Raw genomic sequence first — 11,292 nt, 5'->3', positions numbered from 1 at the left:
TCACATTCCTATTTAAGTAGTCTGTTTTGGCTGTGAAACGCTACCTACAGTCCCAAGTAGCTAAAGTAAAAGTATTTGTTATACAGAGTTAATTATGCAGTCATGATCACTGAATGATTAATATATTGTCCTTTTTATGTTACCGTGATGTTGAGGTTTATATATGCCTTACATTTGATAATATCACATAGGAGTTCAGCAGTAAGATGTTAGCATAATTATGCTTTTTGGGACAGGTAAAATGATAAGTAACTACAGCATTAACATAACTGTTATTAGGCTACTGTTTATTTAATTATTAGTAATTATTCATCTCTGGCTCTCTTCCACAATGAATCTTTTGTCCTGGCTTTCTCCCATCACACCAACCCATTGCAGCACATGGCTGCCCCTCTCTGAGCCTGGTTCTCTTGGAGATTTCTTCCTGTTTAAAGGGAGTTTTTCCTTCCCATTGACACCAAGTGTTTGCTCATAGAGGGTTGTTGGATTGTTGTTGTTGTTTTTTTATTTTTTTGAGGAGTGGCTTTTCAATTAAATAAATGTTTAGACTGATTTATTTATCTATTTATTATTTACTCAATTACTTATTTGTAATTGTTAGGACATGAAACAAAGAGGGAATTTAACACTTTAACTCTTAAACGCTTAAGAGTATCTTGGATAATTAGTCTACGCCCTAAATGAAAGTGTGAAAAAAAGAAAATATGAATATAAATGAAGTAATAATGGAAGACTGCCGTATTTGTTTAAACGCACACACATGCACACACAAACACACGCACACCATACTTTAAAGAATCAATTGTTCTGCTAAGCAATGTGGTCAGCTGGTGGTACTGTAGCGGTTTCTCTCCTGGAAATGCTCAACTGAGAGCAAAGCTGTAGTGTGTCATTGGTGTCAGCAGCTGCTGCGGGCTGTTCGGGCTGAATGAAACAAGCAGGAAGTCATCTCTTCAGCACATGACTGTCAGGTGGTGTGGGTCACGTGAGCATAGAGTTACGGAAAAGTCTAAACGAAAATGGCAGGTTCGAGGAGCTCCACTCGGTTAATGGGTCTTTATATTCTACTTTTCGCCCCTTTTTTCGCCTTGGGGAGCGCCACGTCTCAAGTGCCTTTTCTTATGTGGTCCAGTGAACGGTAATATTTAGTTTTTCTTACTTATTCAGCAAAACTCACTTTAACTACCGGCAAAGTTATCTTGTATGCTAACTCGAATGCTAACTCTTCTAGCTACTTTGCTGCCCAACCTATTCAAATTCAAATTTTATTTGTCACACACACACACAACCATACACAGTATGACATGGGGGTGAAATGCTTGTAGCTGTGCAATTCCCGACCATTAAATGACAGAAAAAGATTTATAGCATTTACAATTTACAGGTTACTACACAAATTTACAAATTAACTTAAATTTACAGCAAACCTAGCAAACACCAATCGTTTAAAGTCTAGATGCTAAATATATAGAGGAGTATTTACACATAAATTGTAGAGATTTGCTTGTGCGTTTTGTTACAATTTGTTCATAATGGCCATCCTTTTATTTCTTAATTTTGAAATAACCCATAGAAGTAACGAGTCTCCCTGATTTAACCCCTAACCTGACGCTCTTTAGCACTAGTAGATATGTTTATTCTGTTGTTGTTGATCTTCATCTGCAAAAAGCAAAGTAAGCTGTAACATCAAACACATTTACACTACAGACAGTGACTTTTGCTAGGGTACTGCACTTCCTTATGATGATGCACACAGGAGTTTAAAATGTGGAAGTATACTACTGTATGAGGTGGTGTGTTAAGCAGGAGGACAAAGCAAGGTTGATATACCAAAATAGTTTTCTTTGATGATAGGATGAATATCCGATTCGTTATTTTTATTTTTGTTGTTGTTATTTAGACATTTCTTATATATGTGCCAGCTTTACAGGAAACACAGGTTTGTTTGGGCCTACTCAAAGGATTCATTTGATTGACTAATGGGTCTCTTTTAAAAATGAAGTACATAAAGCCATAATAAAAGCCGCTGGGATTTTCAGCATTTTCAAAAAATGTGTCAGTGCAACTGAACCACTTAATATCACAATTCATCTTTATTTTTTTTTTCTTTATGTTTAGCTTGCCACCACTGGCCTCACCTACAGCTGGTCATATAGCATCTTATGAGCAGCTGAGTGCCTACCTCACCTCTGCCTTCAGCTCTGGCTCCCACACCGTGCTGCTGTTCTTGCAGGACAAGGTCAGTACCTGACACATAAACTAGATTCTGGCCCTGTAATGAATATGTTTATGTCACTAAATTGTTCACCATTTGTTGATTTGAAAGCTAGTCATTTTATATGCAAGTTGTGCAAAATGGGGTAGTTGTACTGCATTCCCATGTGACACTGCAACAGTGTGGTGTGACAGTGAGTTTTGGCATCACTTCCCATTTCTCTGTTCCTCTGTGATACATTGGGTCTTTTTTGTGGTGGTGGTGAACACTCAGTGTTGTGACTGAGCCATATATTTATATTTTCCCATGTGATATTTTTAATCGTGACTGTAATCGTCATGAAATTGTCATTGTAAATCCTCTATGACTTTTAATCAACTACACAAGCACAAACAAGATATTCCTTTAGATGTAGCTTGCGTGAAAAGTATGAACGTGACAATGATTTCATTCCAGTTTGTTGTCAATTGAGGTATCGTGGAGCCGCCAGTTCACTCATATTTTGGCACACTAGCATACTGTCATGCATACACACAACAAGTCACTCAAACAGACATTAAGATTTGAAATGTAGTTTTTCCTAGTATTACTGAAACAAAGAAAATGAAAGAAGTAGGAGATAATAATTGTCCAAATTAATGTAATTTGTACAGGCTGTATTTTTTTTTAAGAATGATAAATACAAACTGAGCCATTAAAAAAGAATTCCGTTAAAATAATGTCTGATTATGAATGGCATTCAGTCAATTTAGCTGCTAAATTAATTGCTCGTGAGTTAATGGGACTGGTAAATGTTTTAGTTATTAAAGTCTTCCTGAATTCAAGAATTATTTCCTTTTTTGTATTTAGTTAAGCAAAGATGACTTCACAGTCTTTGGTGGCGTATTTGGGAATAAGGAGGATAGTGCCTTTAAAAACATTGAGGTATGTTTTTATAAACTATATGTTAGTCCAAAATTAATATAGTTTTTTCCTAGACAAACAGACTGATAATTGTGCCCACTTGATCCTTTTCAGGATGCAATGCAGTCTTCTACCTCAAAAGTGACACTGCCTGCCTTGGAGTGGTCTGGTTCCTTTAACATGGCAGCTCTGCTGCAGGAGAAGCTCGGTGTTTCGCCTGTGCTCGTCGATGCAGACACTCTCTCACATCTGACTATCAAAACGTCTGTCAGCAACCTCCTGCTCATCAATCTTCCTTATTGTAGCAGGTGAGATTTTGTTTTGTTCAAAGTTATATTGAATAATCAGTTATCTGTTTTTAATTAATACTTAAAGTCTATTATTTTTAAATTGTTTTGTAGCTTACAGAAGTCATGCAAGGAAGTCCTACATGAGAATGGTATGTTTTTAAGTGCTGAGGATTAAAAACATTTATAACTGTATATGACATTTACAATTACAAACATGTATAATTGTAGTCAGCATTATATGTTATATTTTGATTTGTATATAATTTGAATGCATTTTGCTGTCAACAGATGAAATTATTGGAAAAGTTCTGAGTTCAATGAAAGCAAAAAACATCCCATACACTGCAATATACACAGGATTCCAGCCATCACGAGTATGTTTTTAAAATTAGTCAAAACGTGCCACATTATAACACATTCTCAATGTTTGGGTATTTTTTGAGAATGAACAACATTTTGATAACTTTGCAGGTGATTTCAGAAACCCCGATTTCTGATCAGCCAGTGGGTCGGTCCTTGCTACAAGCAGATGGACCTGAAGTTAAGCCTCCCATCATGTTTAATGTATCTGGTGGTCCCTGCATAATGCTGTGGGCTCAAAATCTCACTGTCAGACTGAGTCCGAGCTCACCATGGATCGACCTTGCTCAGGATGTACCTTCCTTTGTTGGATCACTGTGTAATGGCAGTACCTCACGGTAAAGTGGCCTTTCATTATTTCCCAAAGCAATATCCAGCCTGTGATGAGTTTAGGTTTTTTTTTTTTTTGTTATTTAAAGAGAAATAATCAGTTGCATGTTTTATTTTTTTCTCATTTCAGGCTTGTGCTTAGTTACCAATCAGGCTTTAGATTAAGGTAAGGCAAAAAGTTGCTTATTAAAGATTCAATATTGTACCTTTTCAATTAGTTAATAACTCTAACATGTCCCCAGGATGTGCTTTTCAATTTTGTGCTCAATGTACCACAGCAATAGTATTTCTATGTATTTGTATTTACTGTTTAGATATCATGCTCTACACACCTGCTTTTCCAAACCGGTTCTTTCAGTGTGTGTGGCTTTAAATCTAGCTGAGCCGCTGCTGCTTCTGCCCACACCCTGTTTAAAAAGAAGTTTGTGAGTGACAGTGTGTACTAATGGGTGCAGCACAGTGCTGGCATGAATGAGGCGTTCTGTTGCTTTGCTTTCTCTAAGAGATCACTTTGTTCTACAATTGAAACACAAAATGACATTTACCTGACATTTAAAATCTTGGAGTCAACAGCTGGTCATTTGGTTCACTTTGTTTGTAGCTGATGCATTTTAGTTATTTTTATTTTGCACACATCTTGGAAGCAGTGAGCAGTGGGGGTTGTCACTATGGACATTTTAGCTCAAGGACTATTTTCTGTCTAGTTTCAACATAGAAACTTACACAACTAGGAGGACAAGCCTTTGTGCAAGTATTAAGCAATTTAATGTTTTTACAGCTTATCACACAACAGAGTTCATAAAATGATCATCTTGAGGCATTTTTATAAATAGGGTTGCTAAATTAATGTGGATTTATGTTTAAGTGATAAATGGGATCTTCCTGTTTAATTCTTAGTAAGAACGCATTTCAAAAAATGAAGTATTTTGTTGAAATTCCTGAAATCACGGCTTCCATTTGAAGACAGTTCTCTTTTTCAAAAACAAAGTTTTCTTGTTTTCTAAAAAGGCAAAAATAACTTTCTCAATCTCTGCAGTAGAGATATTATTTCCATGTAATGTAATATACTATATTTTTAATATCACTGCTAGCATCAGTTTATTTTAAAATCCTTCACGGATATGTAAGAGTTTAGAACAACTATTTTGGAAAGAATAGTTAAACAGTGATTGTGCTTTTTACACTGATACGCTTTCTGACCATCCTTCTCTTGCTGATCTCCAGTTTTTCAATGAGCAAGCGTTTCTATTCTGTCTCTGCACGAGAATGGTTCTCCCTGGATGCAGTTGAGCTGCAGTACGCTAACCTCAGTGCATCTTACATCGCGAGCCGTGACATCTATGCTCCCGCAGAGTATTCCTTTCATTGCCAGTCTGTCGCCAACTTCGGAGATATCCTGCTCCACACAAACACAACAGACACAAATTCATCTCAATGGAGGCTAAATTTTATCGACTTCCAGGTACAAATATAGTGCCGCATTTGCTAATTTTAAAGTCAAACACCAATGCATGAAGAGGTGTGTTGATGAAGGGTTTCTTAAATAATTGTTTTCTGTTTTTTATACAGATTCAGGGCTTTGGGTTGGCCAACAGCACAAACTTCTCCTACGCCAGTGACTGTGCAAGCTTCTTCACCCCAGCAATTTGGATGGGACTGGTGACTGTGCTCCTTACGCTGCTAATTTTAGTGTACGGTCTGCACATGATCATGCAGATTAACACCATGGATCGGTTCGATGACCCCAAAGGCCCATCAATTTCAGTGCCTCAGTCAGAGTAAATCACTTTTTTACTTTAAAAAAAAAAAAAAAAAAGTAAGAACATCCACTCCTCAGTTTTTGAGTGCCCCTTTGTTGATCAAAGAAAGTATCCCTTTGCCTTCTAGCTTTTGTGTTTTTGGGTCTTTTTCTTTAATGTATGTTTCTTTTGAGTCCTTCCACAGTTATTTTGGCACATTCCACGTCATATTGCCATATTTTACAGGTTCCAGAGTGTATTTTTAATGACTATTATTTTAGAGCGTGTGCCAGATACAGCTAGTATTTTTACTAAAATAATTTTCACACATATCATGGAATGACTTCCTTGCCAATACGAATGTGATCGCTAAATGCTGTAGGACCGTTTCAGACCTCAGTTCTTAATTTTTTATTTTAATTTCACTGGCCTAACTGTAATTTAAAAACTACTGTTAATGAAAGAAGTGCCTGTGTATATAAATGATCATTTGTGATGTGTTGTGTAGTGCTGCTGTTTTTCCCAATAACATACCTTGGATTCAGTTCTGTGGCCACTTGTCATGGCTTAACATTGGATATCAGTGTTGCCATTTTTCTTGGCAAGTAATTTATTTGTATAAAAGGACTTCATTTGCCTTTAAGGTTTACCCTTTGCTTCTGGGTTATCAGCTATTTTAATAACAGTGCCTTGTTTTCAAAAAAAAATATTGACGTGCATTTGCAATGAAGTACAATATGATTTGTTTAATTGCAAATAAATCTATAAATTCCTAAGTAATTCTGAAGTTGTGGGCCCCTCAGTTGCAGTTGTTTTATTTCATTATTTTGAGGTCATATACAGGCTGAAAGATACTTGCAAACTAAATGCAGGGTAAAGCGGATGTTTCTGTACGACAGGATGGGCATCGCTACTTAAGTGGGGAAGCGTCTTGAAATTTAGATATGCAAATTCATAAAACGAGAGAGGTTCAATGTTTTGCATAAATCGCTGGGATGAAAAAATGATGTGTATTAACTGAGTGCAGTTTTCCCAACTCTTGATCAAGCATAAATACAAGCTATCCGCCACGCATAATGTAAATTTAAGCCTATCGAAATGTGGGAGCTTTAATAAAGTTGACCAATCAGCGTTGAACAGGATATGCTGCTCGGTTGCCATAGTTACAGCAGCAGAAACGCTACGACGGTCAGAGGTGTTGGACAGCTAGAAAGTAGCTAGCAGTATTTTTCCTCCTACTTGGGTTTTCGTTACGTTACCAAACGTTTGCTTCAACGATGCTGACCGCTCCTGCTCAGAGAGTATGTTTTGGGAGCTCACTGGAGAGGAGGCTGTTTCCTCTCCATTACGCGCCAGACCGGCTGGGAAACCAAATGTCACAACAGGGACCGCCACATGTCGGCCCGGGAAGCTATGACAACCACGAGGTTTGTGTGAGAGAGAAAGAGTCAAGGGGTACTTTCAGTAGCGGTTTTAGATACGGGCGGTTGCCCGGGGCGGCATCGTGGTGGGGGGCGGCATCACGGGCATCGGCAAAAAAAAATAAAATAAATAAATGCTCGTACTCATGCTGCCCCGACGTCAGCCAACGCATATTGGGAATGGCATAGGCACCGATCGGTTTTCTGTCGCCCATTTCCTGGGAGTAAGGGCGCCCTCCGTTTGCGAGGTGCGCCTGCTGCTTGCGGCGCAGAGAGGAGAGGGCGGGGGATTCTCTGACCAGCTGGAGCAGCATCTAATAACCAACTCGCAAAATAAAACAAAATAAAAACAAACCAACAAACACGAAAACACCAGACATTATGATACAGACTTATAATTTGCACCGATGTTTTTTCGAAATTCTATAGAAAAGTGAGTGCGAGAGCCCTCGGTGCACCTGCTTGCTGCTGAAGTCAAAGTAAACTTTATTGTCATCTCCGCTACAGTCCAGTATATAGAGAGACGAGACGACGAGGCCCCAGTTACAGCAGTGCAAGTAAACAAACAATATATATAATATGTTTTGTCTGTTTGTGTGTGGGGGGGGGGGGGGGGTAGAGGGAGTGTTCGCCCAGGGCGCCAAACAGGCTAGGGGCGCCAAACAGGCTAGGGCCGCCACTGGGTACTTTCACAAGTTGTTTTACATTTTTTTCCCCTTTCTTTCTATGCATGCAGTTTTTATGTCCACGTGACCGTTAAAGTTAATTTAGGTGATGCTTTAAAATAAGTCAGCTACAGTAAGTGCATTGAGATGCAGGCCAGCTGCGAGGTTTGATTTTTCGGCTGACTTTTGGTGAATGAATGGTATATTCAGAATAATTATTTACATACTTGTTTTGTAAAGTAGTGCTTCTAAATGTTTGTTGATAGTTTGCCTTGCTCATTAACATCTGCTTCCTCTTCCTTTAACGGCTGCACCCTTTAAGTATCCATCTGACCCAATATTAATATCCTCTTCTGTCACACAGACCCTCCTCATATCCTCCTTTACTACATTCATGAAGCTGCTCTGTGGTCTTCCTGTTTTTCTCCTGTCTTGTGCTTCACATTCAACATCCTGTCTCACCTCAGCCTTGCCCCTTTTAACTTTGTTTCCACCTTCTCCAAACCACACATTGTAGCAGGTCTCACTACCACGTTGTAAACCTGCCCTTTCAACTTTGCTGCTTTCCTTCTGTTACAAATCAACCTGCTCCACCTTGCCTGCACTCTCCTCTTTACCTCTCTCTTGTATTTTCCATTAATAAACTTGCCCTTTCTATCACAGTTTGGCACCATACTTTATGACATACAGAAGACACCTGGGAGTAAGAAAGGATATAGTCTCTCTGCAAGGACTGCTGTGCGCTTTCCGCCTTGTAACAAGGTGCGTTTACACAAAGAAGTTTCCTGTTATACTGAGAGCACATTAAGAAGTGTATTAACAGCCTTACTGTATATCAGCGTAAGGGTCGTTCCACTTGGACTGTCTACAGTGGGGCAAAAAAGTATTTAGTCAGCCACCGATTGTGCAAGTTCCCCCACCTAAAATGATGACAGAGGTCAGTAATTTACGAATAAATTCTTTACAAATCCTACCATGTGACTTCATGGATTTTTTTTTTTTCACATTCTGTCTCTCACAGTTGAAGTGTACCTCTGGTGCAAATTACTGACCTCTGTCATCATTTTAGGTGGGGGAACTTGCACAATCGGTGGCTGACTAAATATTTTTTGCCCCACTGTACTTACAGCCTTCGCCTGTATTAACAATGGTCAATGCCTCCAGGACTTGAAACTAGCTCCACTGCATAAGTGTCTGAAATTTGTGTCATTTCTAAGGCCAGCAGGAGTGGTTACAAACATAAGTTGGTTTGCAAAAAGAGAAGCCTGTGAGAAAGCCACTCTACTGCTCCCTTGATTTCTTCTTTGGAAATCCTCTCATGAGTTCAGTCTTTTTTTAAGGTTCAGATTTTGATATATTACGACAGTTTAGCCCAAACCTCTACATTTATTTCCATGTTGCCATGAAGTGACTATCTTAGGACATCTTCATATTGCCCAGCGGTTTCTTAAAGGTTTTTTAGTTGTTATCATGGTATTGTAATTTTTAAATATATTGGGGGTTTTTGAGGCAAAAATGATACTAGGACGATAGAATGTATAAAAGATGGAGGGAGCTTCCAGGTCTGACCTCTGTGGCTGGAAAAGGACTTCCAGTTGGATAGAAATTGGCCTTTGGCCACCTTGCTCTGCATCCTTAGTAAACACGTTCCTGTTAACTTTGGGAACTCGTGCACTAGTTTCTGATTATATTGAACAGAAGATTAAGTCAGTTTTTCAAAATAAGATCATTCCAAGAGTCAGAAAAGAGCTTAAGTTCAATTTGTGATGAGTTTGTGGTTTTACAGTTAAATCCACTCCTCGGTTATCACATCTGATATGAAAACACCAAGGTGGCAAAAATGCCCAGCTCAAGGCCTCATAAGAGGACTTCATCCAAATTTTACACCATTGATAATTAGGATGAGTGAGTAGAGTACTAATTTATCAACTGTCATTAGCAAACAGACAGGACAGGTGCTTTGCAAAGACATATACTTTGTAATTAGTGTTAAGTAACAGACTAACAGAAGACTGGAACTTTGCTCACCTAAAATTAAGTATAAACATGTTGGACAAACCATGTTTTATGGTTTTTTTTCAAATGCTTCGAAAAGGACTGAGAGGACACAAGAGGTTCAGTGATTCAGATGAGTTCCAGGATGTAAACATGCTTAAAAAATACTGTAAAGCTGGGAATTTTATCATGGAAGTATTTTATGCTTGCAATTTTCATCTTTTTTTACACAGTTAAAGTTAGCTAAAGTTGTGGGGTATGAAAGAATAAAAGTGGCCCTTCACTTAATATAAAGTTGTTGATGTGAAAATGAAATCTTTTCCTGGTTCTTAATGGGCCTTTGCTCTATGACTGTTTACATTAGCATGACTGGTCTGCTTACAGTATTGGCAATAAATCTTCATTACTCTGTCAGCTATCTGGTGAAATTAAAACCAAATTAAGTCACATAGTTAGAAGTTGCTGTATTCTACTTGTTGGGGGGGTTGTCAAAACATTTTCTGTGCAAGTATAAACCTGCTACTGGCTTTTTAATATGTAATGCTTAATACAAGATCTTTATAATCCTTCTGATCACCAGGCAGTGACCCCTTCACCGTGGCAGTACCAGCAGGATCAAAGTGGTTCTAGGGTCTCTCCTCCTGGCAAAATAGCTTTCAGCTCAAAAGCACAGAGGTTCAAAACCACACCATGTACATCTGAGAGGAGTCCAGGGTGAGACACAGAGAAACTGACACGTGGCAGAAATGTTACGGTGCTAAACTGAGCTGACAGATGTTATTTTGTGACACAGCCCTGGGACGTATGCCCACGACAGAGTGACAAACAGGAAAGTGAGCTGGCCCATGTGCTTTGGGAGACCAGACTGGTCCAGCCTGCCTCAAATAGGCAAGAAGTCACTCAGGGTGAAGGTGAGCGAAGCAAGTTGAGAAATTTCATGGCCTTAATTTTGCTGTTACAAAAACTTAAAAGGCACAGCCAGCTTATACATAAAGACCACAGATATCTCTCTAGTATCAGAAATGTTGTCTCTCTGTAGATGTGCTGATTCTATGCACGATTACTCAGATAAACTGTTAGCCTTTAATTTGGTGTAATATTAGGTGTGCTCGTCACCTATACCTGTACAAAACTACATGTTGCTGCACCAAAAAAATAGTGATATACATATTTTATTTTCCTCCCACAGCTTGCCAGTGAAAAGGAGTACCTTAAACAGAGGAACAGAGTGGCCTACCTGAGTTTGTACTATTAACCCTGAAGGTCTTACATGGAAACCTATCATGACACTGGCGAAGCAAGAAGATGTTGTTTGTTTTTTGTCTTTCCCCTTAAAATATAAACAAAATATGAACATGTAAGGGTTTTTTTTTC

General features: G+C 38.6%; 2 protein-coding genes across 3 annotated transcripts; both read left to right on the top strand.

Moving 5' to 3' along the window:
- The first annotated feature begins 956 nt into the window (after positions 1-956).
- On the top strand, positions 957-6,617 carry LOC101477871 (V-type proton ATPase subunit S1). The gene is made up of 10 exons (XM_004560298.5): positions 957-1,138; positions 2,119-2,239; positions 3,065-3,139; positions 3,233-3,426; positions 3,520-3,557; positions 3,697-3,782; positions 3,880-4,106; positions 4,229-4,264; positions 5,323-5,560; positions 5,668-6,617. The coding sequence occupies exons 1-10, from the start codon at positions 1,020-1,022 to the stop codon at positions 5,878-5,880; spliced, it is 1,347 nt and encodes a 448-aa protein (XP_004560355.1). The 5' UTR covers positions 957-1,019; the 3' UTR covers positions 5,881-6,617.
- A 243-nt stretch (positions 6,618-6,860) lies between these two features.
- Positions 6,861-11,279, top strand: LOC101478142 (ciliary microtubule-associated protein 3). 2 transcript variants are annotated; one of them, XM_004560299.3, is made up of 5 exons: positions 6,978-7,264; positions 8,587-8,685; positions 10,499-10,632; positions 10,712-10,829; positions 11,108-11,279. In XM_004560299.3, the coding sequence occupies exons 1-5, from the start codon at positions 7,115-7,117 to the stop codon at positions 11,171-11,173; spliced, it is 567 nt and encodes a 188-aa protein (XP_004560356.1). In that variant the 5' UTR covers positions 6,978-7,114; the 3' UTR covers positions 11,174-11,279. The 2 variants fall into 2 exon arrangements, with proteins under 2 accessions (XP_076734176.1, XP_004560356.1); XM_076878061.1 differs by lacking the exon at positions 8,587-8,685 and having other exon boundaries at positions 6,861-7,264.
- The last annotated feature ends 13 nt before the right edge of the window (positions 11,280-11,292 follow it).

Source organism: Maylandia zebra, linkage group LG20, assembly GCF_041146795.1.
Source record: "Maylandia zebra isolate NMK-2024a linkage group LG20, Mzebra_GT3a, whole genome shotgun sequence".
Classification (NCBI taxonomy): Eukaryota; Metazoa; Chordata; class Actinopteri; order Cichliformes; family Cichlidae; genus Maylandia; species Maylandia zebra.
The sequence above is the reverse complement of the archived record's forward strand: the minus strand, read 5'-3'. Positions and strand labels throughout refer to the sequence as shown.